The sequence below is a fragment of the Oryctolagus cuniculus genome, chromosome 11 (assembly GCF_964237555.1).
Source record: "Oryctolagus cuniculus chromosome 11, mOryCun1.1, whole genome shotgun sequence".
Classification (NCBI taxonomy): Eukaryota; Metazoa; Chordata; class Mammalia; order Lagomorpha; family Leporidae; genus Oryctolagus; species Oryctolagus cuniculus.
The window spans coordinates 32879725-32898018 of NC_091442.1; the positions used below are offsets into that span (position 1 = coordinate 32879725).

The 18294-nt window shown below is 39.2% G+C and overlaps 1 protein-coding gene across 2 annotated transcripts in view; it reads right to left on the reverse strand.

The window, feature by feature from the left end:
* TMX4 (thioredoxin related transmembrane protein 4) overlaps positions 1-5077 on the reverse strand; it is a 58644-nt gene extending 53567 nt beyond the window's left edge. Inside the window, exon 1 of one of the 2 annotated variants that reach the window (XM_008256383.4) lies at positions 4857-5077. In XM_008256383.4, coding sequence (XP_008254605.1) covers positions 4857-4969 — 113 coding nt within the window. In that variant the 5' untranslated portion in view covers positions 4970-5077. Of the gene's footprint in view, positions 1-2067; positions 2450-4856 lie in introns of those variants that run through there. The other variant, XM_002710979.5, reaches the window with a different exon arrangement.
* Positions 5078-18294: the final 13217 nt, after the last annotated feature.

The window sequence follows — 18294 nt, forward strand, 5'->3', positions numbered from 1 at the left end:
CAAACATACTCCACTCAAGTGGCTACATGGCCAGCTTACAGCAACTGATCACTACATCTAGCTTTGCACTTTTATAAACAATCAAAATGTGAACCATCAACATAGGAGTTGTTGGCTGTCACTATAAACTTATTGGGGCTTACACTCACCAAAGCTTTAACGTTCTTAGCTATCTTACTTTTAAAAAAAAAAAAGCAATTCCAAAAGGAACTGCAAAGTAGTTGACATCATTAAACACAGAAAGGCCTTTCTGCTTTGATGGTAATTATGGATCCCACTAGTGTAAATATACTGAAAAAAAAGAAAAAGAGAACCCTATATTGTCTGACAAAATGTATAGCTTCCCTGCATCTGTTCTAATTATTACAAACTGACAATCCTATCATAAGGTTCCTCTTACTTTGAAAGTTTCTTTCTAAAGTAGTATATGGGGGGCTGGTGTTGTGGTAAGGCAGGTAAAGGCATCACCTGCGACACTGGCATCCCATATGGGCACCAGTTGGTGTTCTGACTTCTCCACTTCCATTCCAGTTCCATGCTACTGGCCTAGAAAACAGAAAAAAAGATGGCCCAAGTGTTTTGGGCCCCTGCTACTCACATGGGAAACTGGGATGAAGCTCCTGGGTCTGGCTACTTCCTGGCCCAGCCCAGGCCATTGAGGCCATCTTGGGGAGTGAACCAGGAGATGGAAGATTCTCTCTCTTTCTCTCTGTAACTCTGACTTCTAAATAAATTAATTAACTTCTTAAAAAAGGAATATGACCGCCTCATTCTCTCCTAAAGTGTTTAACTTTAATAATTCTTTCATGTCTACAGAACTCTTTCATTTTATTGATTCATCATGATACTAATGGCATTTCATTTTGAGGTCTAAAATATCCTTCTTAGTGACCAAAAGGTGAATGCATATTTGAGGGATAATGCGCATTATATTTTTCAAGCAATATAACCCATCGAATAACAGTGACATAACTCTGGACTCTGACCTCACCTTGAGGTTTTCACTCTGTATTCACCTGCTTGCAATCTAAAACTGAAAGAACCAAAACATTTGGTCTTAACCACGTGTCTGTATTCTCAACATAAACTTAATTATCAAATAGTAGTGACCAAAGATATGCACTGTTGAAACCACAAGCTAAAGAGATGTAGACTCGGCCATCTCCAGACATTATGCACTTTCCCTGCAAGCCCAACATCATGGTCCCTCAGGCCTACTCAGACAGCTGTCCAATGTCCACCTCAAGTCTTCCTCCAAATGATCATTTCCTTACTAGTTTCCTAAACTAGAAGTCAAACTCCAATCAGCAAAGCCCTTGCTTTCACCTTACTCAAAACTAGTTTCCAATCTCCTTTGAGCAAAGGCACTTCTATTGCCATTTTTTATTGTCCAAGGGGGCAATTTGTTAATGCCCTTTTCTTGACCACACTCGCACAATTATGACATCTACCCAAAAAGCCTACCTCTAAGAATTGTAACAAATATCAGCATTTTTTTGTCATCTTGTTTTATAAATTTAGAAGGCAGCCATGCTTGTGGTCTGTTCACAATGGCATGTCGACGTCTTCCAAAGGAAAGTCAAGTTACGTTACACAAAGTGGTCGGCCTCCGCGTTCTGCAGCATCTATTAAACAAATAGCTGGCCCGTGCGTGCCCGCATTCATACAGCACACGCATGTCACTGGATGTCCTTTCTCCTCCACACGCGCTCCTGTAGTTAAAAGCACAGCTTTCTGGCAGATTCTGGCCCCCTCCCCAGCCCACCTCCCCCTGGAGCAGTTGCTTAGAGCCCCCCAACCTCCCCCGCCAAAAAAAGCCACTTTTCCCAAAAGCAAGGAGCTGGCGAGCAGGGGAAGCCGCTGCACCCGCAGCTGTCACCACGGAGCGCCGTCGCGCATGCGCGGCGCGAGCAGCTCGGCCCCCAGCGCCGCAGGTCGTCCGCAGGGCGGCTCCGGAGCCTGAGGTGGAGCGAGGGAGGCGGTGCGGGAGCGCGAGCGGACCGCGCGGCGTGCGGAGGCTCACTGCCTCAGGACTGGGTGGCGAGCGGGGCGGGCGGGCACACTCACAATTTCAGCATCCACTCGCCCTCCATCACCAGCGTCCAGTTGGAGGCGGTCATGGGCTGGACCCTGCTCTGCTCCGCCGGCAGCGAGGCCTGCTCAGAGCCGGCCGGAGTCTCCGCCGCCGCGGCCGCCGCCAGCCAGGCGGCCAGGAGCGTAGTCAACAGCCGGCCGCAGCACCCGCCCGCCATGTTGGGACACGAGACAGGCTCCTCGACAGGGTGTGTGGGGAAAGCGAGCGGCCTCACACGACCGCCCGCTCGAGGAAGCCTTTCGAGGCGGCCTGAGGAGATGCCGAGCCGCTCCGCCTCCGCCCCACTGTGCACAGACACCCCGCGCGCGACGCGAGCCGCTGACACCGCCTCTTCTCGGGCGGGGCCTGCTGAGGCCACGCCCCCTCCCGCTCTGCCCGCGGTTGCCCGGGGTGCCGGTTGCCTTGGCAACAGCCGTCCTTTCTTCCGGAGCGCCAAGCTGAAGAAAACCAGATGACCCAACGTGGTGGAAGTTAGAACCTTGCGCCGCCGGCAGGCGCAGGGTCCCGAGAGGGGTGGAGAGGTGAGGGGAGAGGGGCTGGGCATGCGGGATTTTTCTAAAGGAGAGACGTGGTTAGTCGTTAATAAGCCCACCTGCTCCTCAGGGGTAGCAGGAAGACTAGCCGTGGACTGCAAAGTCGACGTAATGTTGAACGACAAACGGAGGGACAACGGTGCGCATCCCTTGCCGAGGGAAGTGCCTCGTGCCTGTGAGGTGACACGTCACTGCCTGGTTGCAGACAATAATTAAACCAAGCAATGCCACTGCGTTTTCTTTTTAGAAAAATGATTTTAACAGACGCTTTTTAAAAAAGGAGTATTACACATAAAAGGAGTCAGATAAGACCGCCAGTTGTAATCACAAGGGACTCACCTTTCTCTCAGCCGCAGTTTTGTCAGATTTGAACTGAGAGAAAATGACTTTCAAATCTCTTTCCAGATACACATTAAACGAATCTGTTCCTTGGGACCGCTGAGCCATTAGTGTGTGAGACTGAATTGCAAATAGAAGGTGGGTGCCTGTCTTCAAAATGTGCTTCCTCTTCACTTACCGCTGTGCAAAGCGTGAAACTAAATGTGGTTTACAGATTATGAAAAAGATGTGGTTTCTTTCCTACGCTTAAAATAAAAAGCTACACAACGAAGAGGACTTTAGGACCCATAAATTCAATCTCCAGTCAGTAACCTAGAAAGAAAGATTAATTTTGCCTGCAGGGAAGATCTTGCCTGAATTGGGTATTGATTAGTAGTAGCTAAAAGCTATGTGTGAACCCAGATCTGTATCATCAAAATATAATATTCAAAAGTTTACAAACTATTAAGAAAACGTTTTTTGAAAACAATGTTACTAAGACTCACTGTTACTGTGAGCACTGCATCCCCCACAGTCAATGAGAAACATTTTACTGTGCTTGTAAAAAGAAATGCTTCATAAACAAGAAATCTATCATTATTTTCTGTGTCACTTTTTGTATAGGATATGACTGGCTTAAAAAGAGTTCTTAAAGTAATATTTGCTATTAAGGAATTATTGATTTTATTGAGTGTGAGAAAGGCTTTATGACTATATTTTACATCTCTATTGGTTATAGATAGTGAAATATTTGGGCATGAATTAATATGATGCCTAGAATTTGCTTTAAAAGACCCCAGCAGTAAAATGTGGGTTGTGGAAGGAGGATGTATAGTATAGGGTTGGCACAATGTCAGTCACTGTTGAAGCTAAGTTACTTTTACTATTTTATCTATTGTGTATGAAAAGTCAAAAAGACAAAGTCTAGGGCTCACACATTCACACAAACTCATTGCTCAAGCACGTCCTGTTTCTAACAGAAATCGTGCACTCAAGGATGGCATTTTCTGGCCTTCGGAGTGAGAAGGGTAGGAAGCAATATATCAAAAGTGTGTGGGAGGCAGTGAGGAGGCACAGAGCAGGGTGATAATGCCCTTATAGTCAGACCACAACCAGCCTCTCCATCTCAGCCCTGACACTTCTAGTCATGTGATTTGGGGGCTAAAACTAGTTAATATCAAGGTTCTCTTTAATTGCAGATGATGGTACACTTTGCTCCAAATGGTTGCTATGATGATTATAAGAGTTAAGGATAATACCTAAACTATAGTGGTAGGTCTCAAAAAAATGTATGCATTAGTATTATTTGCTTCTAAGGCTCTCTAATTTTTCTTACGTAAGTTAAATTTACTTCGTGTGGTTCACGAACTAGCTTCAGTTCTGCCCACCTTACATTCCACCATCCTTTGTGTTCCAGTAACACAAAGCTCCTCCCCACTCCCCAAGCACACTGTGTACTTTTATGCCTCCTTGCCTCTTCATTCTGGTTAAAATATTCTTCTTTAGTTACCCAGTGAGTCATTATTCAGCCTCTATCCCATGCAAAATGAGCTGCTATCTCCTCTCAGATACAATGGTGCTCCTGTACAAACTCTACTACATTTTTTTCCATATTGTAACACAATAACATGTAGTTGTCACCCTCTCCCCTCATCCCTCCAGCCTACAAGGAACTCTTCAAAGTTAAGGGCTTCACTTTATGTATCTTAGTCCTTAACAGAACACTCATTACATAACAATAGTAGGTGTAAGCAGCTTCAGACACAGTGCTCAGAGATCAGACTCCCTAGTGTTCAGGCCTGTGTGTGATCCTCTTCTCTTGAATGTGGCCTGGGCCTAGTAACTCACTCCCATATAAAAGAATATGGGAATATCACTTCTGTAATAAGGTTAGAAAAAGAGTAGAATACCTGCGACTTCCTTCTGACTGGAAATCTTTTTCCCCTCTTGCTTGCTCAGTCTGAGATTCTGTGTGGAGAGTTCCATGTGACAAAGAACTGAAGGAGGCCAACCAACATCTCATGAAAAACTGGCTTCAATCCAACATCCCTGTAAGAACTGGTCCTACAAATAACCACATGAGTTACCTAGATAGCAGTGGATCTATCCCTAGTGCCGTTAAGATGACTAAGCTTATGAGTGACCCAGAACCAGAGGGCACAGCTTAACAGGGTCCTCTACCCACAGAAACTGTGAGGTAATCAGTGTTGATGGATTAAGCCACTAAGAGTTAAGTTGTTATGTAGCACTAGGTAACTCAGTGAGAGTACAATCATTTTCATATTTAAAGTATGGATTTACAGTTTTTAAATGATTGGTATCTGGTACTAGGAAAAAAGCTTATATCCTCACAGTAGTGTCCAATGATAGCCTCATGGTACAGCTATGGTTATACAAAACTACATGAGTCCTAGAAGGAAAGGGAATTCCCTGGACTCTGATGAGGTGGCATTGTAGGAGAGTGGAGAAGAATGTGGTGTATCCATGTCTAGTTCTCCTATCTTTCTACTCTGCAGTTAAAAATCATTCCCTAAGTGGGTTTCCATACTCCCCTTGAAGTTTGGCACACCAGTGTGACTATTCCGTCAATAGACTGCAAATAGAAGCAGTGTGATGTATCACTTCCAGATCTAAACAAATCATTGGTGTAAGGTGCTCCAGTGTTCCCCTGTCCTTCTATGGTTATTTTAGAGAAAAGATCATTATTAAGCAGTAGCATGAATTGCTAAACTGTCTCATAGAGGACAGATGGCCTGAGTAGATTCCGAGATTTTCAGTGGACTTCACATAGACAAATTTTTGCTATGATAGCTTATTCATGTTAGGTGTTGTTGCATAACCAACCATCCAAAAACTTTGGTCTCATGGTTCTTGGGTTGCTGGGCTCAGCGAGACTGGTTTTGTTTGTGTTCCTTTATCTAGTGTCAGATACTTGGAGGCTAAGGCAAGAGCTAGCTGCAACCATTTGCATTCATCATGCCTAGCAGCTGGTACAATATGGCCAAAGCAGCTGAGAACTGATCAGGAATATGTATTAGTTAAGCAGCCTCTCCATCTGGCTACTGTGGGCTTCCTTATAGCAAGGCACTTTCAGTACTTTCATACCTTCTATCTTCAGAGCAAGAATTCCCAAAAAGCCCAAGTAGAAACTGTATTTCTTCACAAGACTTTGATAACATAGGGTCTGAGAATGCTGCTTCTGCCATATTCTATTAGTCAAACAAGGCATTAACAGTCAAACCAGACTAAAGAGGGGAGGAATTAGACTTTATCCTTAACAAAAATCCTCAAAATAAATCTGACTAACCCACTGTCTTATTTATTTGACTTATTCAAATTAGTCAGGAGTAGCCTGGTATTATTTGTTTGTTTTGAGGGGAAGATGTGGTATTCCACAGAGCAGTGTGGGAACAACAACTCCATTTTTACCTTTTTGAATAGGTCCTGTGAGACATGTGTTTGGGCAAAAGGTATTGGAATGATTTTTAAGTTCTTGGGCAGCCAGATGGTTTGAAATTGTGGGATTTAAGTACCCACAAGACTGCAAAATTTTTGTTAAACTTGTTTAAAGGAAAGATTAAAAAGGATATAGTGATTCTTATGTAAACAATCCTATGAGGATAACTATCTTCTGTATTCTGAACCCTTCTTAGCCTTAATAATGGATGTAAAAATCCAATACACGATGAGAAATAAAAACTTACATTCTAATGGTGGAAACTTTTAATACATAGTTACAGGCAAAGATTTTTATATAATTGACAATTTGAGATTTCATATTAAGAGGATAATCTATGAAAGACAAGGAGATTGTTTTCACATTAGGAACTATACAATAAGGTATAGAAACAAAATACAATAGTTTTCTTGTTAAGTGTGGTAAAACTTATATGGAAAAATTAAATAAGCTAAGCAATGTAGTAAAATTAGTTCATAAAGTAATAATAGTACAAGAATTTAATTACACAAACAGATTTGCTAAATGCCTTACAGGAACAAGAGGTGGAAGGGAGAATTTAAATAGGACACATTAAATGTCCTAGAACAGATGGTAGAAGATGCCATGAGGGAGAGAAATACATTGTACCCAGGCTGGTGACTAGGAAAAATTCCAGAAAGAGACATAGTAAGCCTCTAAGAAATAACCCCAGGACTATGTCTTGCTAAAAGAAAGTCAACTAATTTTTTCCAAAGTAGTAAGTGAGCTCAGGAAAACAGCTGCATATAAGAGAAATACACACAACTGAATTCTCTGTACAACTCAATTTTCTTCCCACTTATTAATACAAATTAATTTTAAAATGTAATATAGATAAATATTCCATTCAGTAGCAACAAAAATCTTCTAAAATAGAAACATGCAAGACATAGGGGGAAAGCTAGAGGACTTTTATATGTCATAGATGTCAGTTCTCCCAAATTAATATACAAATCTAAGGCAATATAATTCAAAAAACCAACCCAGACCTGATAGAATTCTAAAAGTATATGTTAAGCTAATGCAAAAAAAAAAAAAAAAGCAATTATAGAGGACTTGATCATAGGACTTCTTGGAGGGCAAAAAAACTCAGTCAATGAAAGCAAAACTAAACAAATGGGACTGTATCAAAGGTAGAAGCTTTTGCACAGCAAAGGAAATGATCAATAGATTAAGAGATATCCAACAGAATAGGAAAAAAATGTTTGCAAGCCACATATCTGACAAAGGATTAATATTTCAAATATATCAGCTACTTAAAAAGCTCAACAGCAACAACAAAAATTCAGTTGAGGAATGGGCAAAGGACTTCATTACACAGTTCTCAAAAGGAGAAATACAAATGACCAACAAATATATGAAGAAATGCTCAATATCACTAGCCATCAGGGAAATTCAAATCAAAATCACAATGAGATAGCACCTCAACCCTGTCAGAATGGCTGAAATTCAAATAAGAGAGAGTAACAAATGCTGGCAAAGATGTGGAGAAAGGGGAACACTTACACACTGTTGGTGGGAATGTAAATTAATACAGCCACTATGGAAAACAGTGCGGAGATTTCTTAAAAAACTAGAAATAAACTTGCCGTATGATCAGCAATCCACTACTTGGTATATACCCAAAAGACTTGAACACAATGTATCAAAGAGATACCTGCAGGCCAGCACCGTGGCTCACTTGGCTAATCCTCCACCTGCGGCACCAGCACCCCAGGTTCTTGTCCCGGTTGGGGCGCCGGGTACTAGTCCCAGTTGCTTCTCTCCCACTCCAGCTCTCTGCTGTGGCCCAGGAGGGCAGCGGAGGATGGCCCAAGTGCTTGGGTCCCTGCACCCTCATGGGAGACCAGGAGAAAGCACCTGGCTCCTGGCTACAGATCGGCGCAGCACCGTCCGTGGCAGCCATTAGGGGAGTGAACCAATGGAAGGAAGACCTTTCTGTCTGTCACTCTCTCACTGTCTATAACTCTACCTGTCAAAAAAAAAAAAAAAAAAAAAAAGAGAGACACCTGCACAACAGCACTTTTTACAATAGCCAAAATTTGGAATCAACCAAGGTGTCCATCATCAGATGAATGAACAAAGAAAATTTGGCATATATGCACAATGGAATATTATTGATCTGTAAAAAGGAAAGAAATTTTACCATTTGTAGCAAAATGGATATGACTGGAGGACATCATGTTGAATGAAATAAGCTAGACCCAGAAAGACAAATACCACATCTTCTCTTTATATGTGGGAGCTAAAATTTAGCAAACAAGAAAGCAAAAAAGAAGAATAAGAAGAAAAAACAAGAAAGAAATGTCTGTGGGTATCAGTATTGCTGTAAACATAATTTTGTAAAGCTGTGTTTTATACTTTTGTCAAACCAGTGGTTGACAATGTTATACTACTATAGTTGTAATGATCTGTGATTACTTTAAAATATACTGTATATGGGTGACATGGTCATTTTTCCATTCAGTTGTTTATAACTGTAGTCTATACTCCCACTAAACTAGGGCATTTTTGGTTTTTACTTTTAAACTTCTTATTCGGGCAAGTATTAAGCCTTTCTACTGTAATATAAATTTAAAATATGTTATCTAACAAGCTAAAAAAATGAGAAAGAAGGAGGCTAAGAAGGAGAGGGGCAGAGAGGGAGGGAGGGAGGAAGGGAATATCATGTTCTTAGAATTGTGTCTACATAGCACATTGAATCTGTTAAAAACTAATTAAAAATTAAAATAAAAGATGTGCTGGAAAGTTCCAGTAAAATGGAGATAATGCCATAAGAAAAAGCAAATTGATAAAAAGAAAACAAAACCTCAAGAAGTAAAACTATATATATATATATATATACACACACATATAAGATACATATATAAGATATAAATACATAAACATATATAAGATACATATACATATATATTAGTATTTATATATGTTAGAGGTAGTATATTAGTCAGTATGAGGTATATGTAGGCAGTAATAACAAACCCTAAAATCTCAGAGCCTGACTACTGAAATTCATTTCTCTATCAAGCAAAATCTACCTTATATCCAGGAGACTCTCCAGGGAAACTATGCGCTGGGCAGGGTCTAAACAAAACAGACTTCTTCAATCTTAGGGCTATGCTATCTCAACAGAAAACATTTTCCATGGTAATAGCAGAAAATGAGGAATGTAAAAGGCTGCAACAAGCTTTTGGTTTCCTCAGTCCAGAAGTTACACCCACCAGTTAAAGCCTGTCTAACCAAACGCGTCATTGTTCTTCATGGAAACTAAAAGCTGATGAACCTAATAATGTCAAAAATGACATTTCAGGCCGGCGCCACGGCTCACTAGGCTAATCCTCCGCCTTGCGGCGCCAGCACACCGGGTTCTAGTCCCGGTCGGGGCGCCGGATTCTGTCCCGGTTGCCCCTCTTCCAGGCCAGCCCTCTGCTGTGGCCAGGGAGTGGAGTGGAGGATGGCCCAGGTGCTTGGGCCCTGCACCCCATGGGAGACCAGGAGAAGCACCTGGCTCCTGGCTCCTGCCATCGGATCAGCACGGTGCGCCGGCCGCAGCGCGCCGGCCACGGCGGCCATTGGAGGGTGAACCAATGGCAAAGGAAGACCTTTCTCTCTGTCTCTCTCTCTCACTGTCCACTCTGCCTGTCAAAAAAAAAAAAAAAAAAAAAGACATTTCAAATCAGTGGGAAATATTGGACTCATATACAGTCATTAGTAGGACAATTACTTCTTAATCAAAAAAGAAAAAATTATATATCTAAAGTAAGCTATACTCCAACATAAGTTCCAGATCCACCAATGAAAAAATTTCTAGAAATTGTCCATTCATGACAAAATTTAAAGTGTTTTTTGAAAAGGTTTTGGGGAATAATTTTATGATGATTTGGTGGGCAAAGTCTTCCTAAGTAACTCTTGAAACACTGGAGCCAGAAAGAGACTTTGGGAAATCAGCTATACAATGAAAATAATTAAGCAAAGCTCAACTGGACAAAATGATCTTAAATATGGACAGCATATAAAGGTTTAATATATCTGAAATTCAAGAATTTCTATGAATAACTGAGAAAAACACATAAACCCCATAAGATAATAGAAAAGAATAAAAATACCTGCAGAAGAAGTAAGAACAAATGGCAGGTGAATAAAAAAGTTGCTCATGCAACCTGCTGATCAGGAAAATACATTTCATAATTCCTAATAGTTTATTTGTTGACTCCTTTAATTCCTCTTAGGAGTCAACCAACTAGGACTAGATACTCCAGCACTGTAAAATGCTCAATGGACTCTAGTCACAACTTCCCTTTTGTAACTTCTTGCTTCCATTCACATTATGATTATGCTCAGTGATTACCTGATATTTTGGAATATGGTATGTGTGTGCCTGTTTTCAAATAGTAGTAAATGGAAACTGGAAAGGAGACAGGTACAAAAGTTATTCTATCGCAACTTTGTGCCTCAGATATGGCAAATGGTACACAAAGAAAAACAACTTCAATGAATAAAAGTTACCTATAGTGTTTGGAGTTCTTCAGTAATCACCAGGCTTTGCAAGTTGTAGCATAGGATCTGGTGTCTTCATTTAATTCAACAAATTCCAGTGAGCATATGTTGTACACAGATCTCATACTAGATTCCATGAGAAATCAAAGATTTGGATCTCTGTTCTTAATGAGACAAGGCTTTAACTGATAACATTCAATAATAAAAATCAAATAATAGTTGGAAAACAGTAACACAGGAGATATGAGAAAGTGTTAAATGAACATGTTCACATATAAATGGTCAGTGATCTAGAGCATTTCGGAACAAGAAGACTAAGAATATACCAGTTAAGATTCCAAACTTTAGAACTACTTTTGGATATATAGGATGACAACTTGAAGAAGTGGGGCAGAGAGAATTTCAGGTGGGGAAAATGGTATGAAAAAAAGAAAGTGTAAGAAAATTTAACTCTTAACCTGAAAAAAAATCTAAAGCTTGCTTATTATGAAAACATATTTGTGCTTGTCTCTTGGCATTTGGAGATCTGGGATTCAAGAACTATATTTGTGGACTTAACACATTTATTTAAGATTTATATTTATTGAACAGAAGAAACTGGAAAGAAACAAAGATGTCCATTGAGTTTATTTCTCTGCTCCAAGGCAATAAAATTAACTAAACTACCAGCTCTTGTGTGTCTACCAAGAATTTACTTTACTTTTAAGATCTCATTTTAGGAAATGTTTCTTGATATTTGAGCCAAATATTTTTTAACACATGAGGGATCTTCAAAATTTCATGGAAATGTGTATAATAAAAATGCAGGAATTTCATAATTTTTGCACCAAAATAAACTTATGGGGCTAACATCATGTTGCAGTGAGTTAAACTGCTGCTTGCTATGCTGCATTTGAGTATCAGTTCGAGTCCATGCTATTCCTCTTCAGATCCAGCTTCTTACATACTCATTTTGGGAGACAGCAGAAGATGGCCCAAGTACTTGGGTCCCTACCTCCCGTGTGGAAGACAAGGATAGAGTTCCTGGATTCTGGCTTCAGTGAATAGAATCTGGCTGTTAATCTTTCAAAATAAATAATTAAATACTTTTCTTTTTTAAAAAAACTTACCTTTTAATTTTATTTATATGAACTTTTTGAAGTACTCTAGTACTTCATTTTTTTAATTTTGTCTTTTCTACATTTCAATGAAGGGGTAAACAATTATTCATCATTCAATAAACTTTATAGCCTTAACTTAAAATCTTTGCCTCCATTTCAACCTCTTATCCCTTTGTCTTCATATATAATTTTGAGTCAAAATTAGACACAGATAAGCATTCAAATATTAGCTAATACAGGCCAGCAATCAACATCTTGTACTTTATCTAAAATAATTTGAGGAAATTACTTGAGAGTAATTTCTACATTGCTTATAGAAGATGAGAAAACTGTTAAGATATATTCTTGAAAGAGAAAACACAATTAAAATGTAAATAGAATAAAATGCATGTTTCACATAAATAATAGTGCCATTTACTATGGAACCATTTAAAATGCCTAGACTTTAAAATGGTCACTGTTGTAGGAGAGAATTTATGCAATGCCATTTATCCTATGCACCTGTAGGATTTATGCTATGCTGGTAAAGGTTTGACAACCAACATCTGTCAGGTGGGGAGCTCTGATTAGATGGGTTTGCTGATTTCCATGGTCATAGTACTCTCATTGTGGCTAATTCCAAATTACCAATATTCTAAACCACCAACTTAACATTCATCAGCTTGTAAGATTTCTGAAAAAAAAAATTTTTTTTTTTTTGACAGGCAGAGTGGACAGTGAGAGAGAGAGAGAGAGAGAGAAAGGTCTTCCTTTTTGCCCTTGGTTCACCCTTCAATGGTCGCCGCAGTCAGCGCACGGCGCTGATCCGATGGCAGGAGCCAGGTGCTTCTCCTGGTCTCCCATGGGGTGCAGGGCCCAAGCTTGGGCCATCCTCCACTGCACTCCCTGGCCACAGCAGAGAGCTGGCCTGGAAGAGGGGCAAGCGGGACAGAATCCGGCACCCCGACTGGGACTAGAACCCGGTGTGCCGGCGCCGCAAGGCAGAGGATTAGCCTAGTGAGCCGCGGCACCGGCCAAGATTTCTGAAATTTATCAATTTGTTTCTGCAAGCCAGGGAAAAGTGACTCAAGAAGCACACTGCAAATACTGACAATAGAATACCAAATTTTTTATCCTTTTCTCATTTTAAATAATAATGATATGGATAAGTGACTCTAAAATACATCTATATAATATATGAATATTGGGGTGTATATGTGTATATGTGTGTGTGTGTGTCGTATATTTGTGAACTGAAAATACTATGCTTAAGTCTTATCCTTTTAGACACTTAAAAATATAAATTTCTTTCCACTTAACTTATTTGTTAGCTAACCAAAAACACATATGTTGTTGAGTGGATTCTTATAAATAAATGTAACTGGTATTAAATTACTGACTTGCATCTTCCTTATTTCATGTGTGTGTACATGCACTCATACACACACACACACACACACACACACTGCCCTTGAGTTTCTAAATGACTTGATTTAGCACAGGTGGTTGGACTGAAGCAGTGATCCTCTTTCCAAAATAATTAAATGACGCTTTTCCTCTGTTCCATAGCAGATTTATGGCACTGCCTAAATTCTAATGAATCACAATATTATTTTTCTTCATAAAATGTACTTACATAAAAGACAACATGTACTTTAAAACATACTTAATATAAAAGAACACTGTGTTGTCAAGTTTTTAGCATCTACCTATTTTTTACTAACAAAAATGAAAATGAATTCCTCATACTAAAGGGCCAGAAATATGAGGCTAGTTTAAAGATACTTATTTTGAAAATTGAAGCACTTTCTCCATTGCATTTATTTTATGCCATGTGAAAAAGAGAATTTTAGCTAATTATTAAAGATATTAAAATTCCTCTTCTATAAACTAGTAACTTATAAAAGCCTCTTGGATAAAGGAACTAGAAAATAGCAGCAACCTCAAAGTAAAGATTTGGATGAGTATCCAAAAACACTCCTGAGGGAAGGTTCACAGTTGCCCCCATACTTTTCTACTTTAAAAGGTAGTAGTTCAAGTAAAAGTCATGTGGGAGTTACAGGTGTTTAACCTAGTGGTTAGAATGCCAGTTAAGATACCCATATCCCACATTGGAGTACCTGGATTGGGTACTTGGCTCCAGCTATTGACTCCAGCTTCCTGCTGATGCAGATCCCAGGAGGCAGCAGTGAGTGGAAGCTCATCATTGGTTCCCTGTCACACATGTACGAGATCCAGATTAAATTCCCAGCTCCCAACTTTCGTCTTGGCCAGGTCCTAAGTTGTTGCAGGAATTTAGGGATAGATCAGAGGATAGTGACTCTCTGGCTCTCCTCATTACTCAAGCTTATTTTAAAAATGTATTTATTATTGCATGTGAGTGTTAGTGTATACTTTCATCAGAAAATTATACTAGTGGTTCTCAATGGAGGTGCAGCGGGGGTGACTCTACCTCCCTAAATCCTGCAGAGACTTTAGATTATATCTGGAGATATTTTGGTTGTCAGAACCTGGGATGGATAAGGTATTACTGGCATCTAGAAGGTAGAGTTCAAGGATGCTGATAAATATATTGTAATGCACAGATCAGCATCCCACAATAAAAGGCCAAAATGCTGACAGAAATGTTTTACTATACCCAAACATTTATATACATTCAAGTCACACAATCAAGTAAGTGGGACATTGTCAACATCCGTGACACCTCTCACCTGGTTCTCCCTTATCACACATCCTGCCCCTTCTGGATGTGATCTCAATTTCTACCTTGCCTACCTTTATAGTTTTGTATGTAGCCATGTATCACTAAATGATAGGGAAGAGTATTGCCTGTCACATATTATGTGCACAGAAATTTTAGTTCAAAGTTAAACTTTCATCAACTATTCTCAATATCTTAACTTCTCATATTCAACATTATATTGTGAGGCTTATCCATTTTCTTGAATGTAGCTGTAGTCTCTTTGATAAATTGCTACATACCATTGCACTGTGTGAACAAAACATTATTTATGCATCCAATTTAAGATAGATGAATGTTTAGACAACCACAGACAATACTGCCACGACAACTCATGTACATGGTCCTTGGAACATATGTGTACCAGTTGCTCTATCTTATATATATATGTAAGAGTGGAATGTTAAAGTACAGGATAGGTGTGTTTTCAGTTTCACCAGGTAGTACTAAATTCTTGCCCAAAATAGTTGTACCAACTTCATACTTCTACCAGTATATATGAGAATCCCTGTTGAATGACTTTTCTGATATTTACTATTGTCAAACCTTTAAATCTACCCATGTGGTGAGTCTATAATGATAACTTGTGGAGATTTTAATTTCTATTTATCTGATCACTAACAAACATTGAGACTATTTATAAGTGTTTATTAACCAGTCCACTTCTTTAATAAAAAATCAAATCAGGTCTTGGGCTCATGATTGAGTTGGGTGTCTGTGTGTGTGTGTGTGTTTAATTGATTTACAGATGTTCTTTATATATTCTGGAAATTAGTCTTGACTGAGGACTGATTTTTTTAAGATTTACTTATTTATTTGAAAGTAGAATTAGAGAGAGGAGGAGAGACAGAGATCTTCCATCCACTGGTTCACTCCCCAGATGGCTGCAACGGCCAGGGGTGGGCCATGTGGGAGCCAGGAGCCAGGATCTACATCTGGGTCGCCCACATGGGTGACCTGAGTTCAAGCACTTGGACCATTTTCTGCTGCTTTTCTAGGCCATTATCAGGGAACTGGACCAGAAATGGAGCAGCCAGGACGTGAACTTGCACCCATATGTAATGCCAGCATTGCAGGTGGTAGCTTTAACCACTAAGGCAAAACACTGGCCCGGTACTTTGTTTTTAACTAGTTTTCTATTTCAATTTTGATTAATAGAATTTCTTAAAGTTTTAAATGTACTTAACTGCATTTTTCCCTTTTGTTAGTACCTTTTGTGTCCTATTTAAGAGATTTTTTTCTCTCAACGTTGTGGGGGTTGGGGATGGGACTGTTTTTCCAAAATAATCCTCTAAAATCTTTCAAATTATTTATTTATTTATTTATTATTATTATTTTTTTTGACAGGCAGAGTGGACAGTGAGAGAGAGAGACAGAGAGAAAGGTCTTCCTTTGCCCTTGGTTCACCCTCCAATGGCCGCAGCGGCCAGCGCGCTGCGGCCGGCGCACCGCGCTGATCCGATGGCAGGAGCCAGGAGCCAGGTGCTTTTCCTGGTCTCCCATGGGGTGCAGGGCCCAAGCACTTGGGCCATCCTCCACTGCACTCCCTGGCTACAGCAGAGGGCTGGCCTGAAATTATTTTTAAAAGTTATTTTTTTTTTTACTTATTTCATGTATTTGAGAGTCAGAGAGACAGAGACAATGAGAGGGAGGAAGGGAAGGAGAGAGAGAGAAAGGGTTTGTAAGAAAGAGAGAAGCCATTCATCTGCTATCCAAATTCCCCAAATGGCCAGGACTATGTTGACCCAGGCTAAACCAGGTGCCTATTTATATTCATTGAATTATTTTATATGATGTGAGGTAGGAGTTTAATTTTTATATAGGTCCTCAATTTTCTCAGAAACCTAATGAATTTTCTTAGCCTTCCCTAGTGCTCTGTTCTACTACTCTGTCATAAAGTATTCGCATACTAGCATATATGTAATTCAATTTCTGAGTTGTCTATTCTGCTTCATTGAACTATTTGTGTTCCCTATTTTAAAATCATACTGTTTCAACTAGTATACTCTATGACACGTAGTGATATATTGTAGAGAAAATTGTACCCATTTACCTATATTTTCATGAATTCTACAAGTACATTTGTTTCTCTATTTTTCCACATGCATCTTATAAATATTTGATTGTGACCAAACATCAAACAAATAACAACAAACCAATTAACAAAACTGCTAGGATTTGCAATTTTTTTTCTCACATGCATTTATCAAATAAGTGGTAGAATAACTAAATCAGTGTAACTAAGAATTTGATATAAAATCTTAAATGTTGTCAGGAAGGGTAAGTCAAATATACTTAGAAACACCCAAATATGTTTTTTAAGATTTATTTATTTATTTGAAAGTCGGAGTTACACAGAGAGAGAAGAAGCAGAGAGAGAGAGAGAGAGGTCTTCCATCCGATGGTTCACTCCCCAACTGGCTACAAGGGCCAGAGCTGCGCTGATCCAAAGCCAGGAGCCAGGAGCTTCTTCCAGGTCTCCTACACAGGTGCAGGGGCCCAAGGACTTGGGCCATCTTCTACTGCTTTCCCAGGACATACCAGAGAGCTGGATCAGAAGTGGAGCAGCCGGGTCTCAAACTGGTGCTTCTGGCCAGGACGTTAACCCGCTGTGCCACAGCGCCAGTCCCGAAACACCCAAATATGTTGAGCTACACTTGCTTTCTTTCTTTAACTCTTCCTTTCAAATAAATAAAATAAATCTTTTCAAAAAGAGTGAAGAATAGGTCACTAGCTTTCTGATATACATTAACTAACTCCCACCATTTATAAAAACAAATTATGACACATGAACGAGAACATTTATATCTGCATATGAATCTATTTTTAAAAAGAAAGAGAAATGCATTTATGAAAATACTATGCATGGATTTCAAAAAAATTATTGTACCAAAGTATGCTTTATATTTTAATTCTGTTTTTCCATAAGCTTTTTGAGCTGCCCTCAGATTTGGTCATTTTTTAATTTGTGAGGGAGTTTTAAGAATTTTTTCTATGATTGATTTTCTCTTCAGTTGTATACTTCTCAGTTTTCTATGCAATACTAGATTTCTAAGAAACAGAGTTTTCGTAGGATTTACTGTTATATAAGTATCAGTATTTTACATCTTTCATAATCATTTCTTTCAAATCACCATTTTTCAATTGACTTATAGATGTCCTTGTTGAAAACATAATGAATAATAAAGTGTGTAGTATGTAGCCCAGTATCTATTACATAAAAACTAACTCAGAATTGTAGTAAGACTACAATATACAAGACTACTCATTAGCTGTCTTTATGAGCTGTAGTCATGTAAATTTATATGCATGGTTTCAACTTTGCATATGTCATCTTACAGATACCTCACACAGATTTGTAAATGTTTTGCTGAAGTCTTTCTAAAAAGAGCCCCATAAAATTAGTTGCAGTTGATTATCAGAAATAAAAGTCATATTTCACTCTACATTAGCAAGGGAAAGTATTTTCCAGTCTGTAAGTATAAAATTAGAACTTATATAGACATTTTGTTAAAATGGGATTCTATTACAAGAGGAATGGTTATGAATTCAGG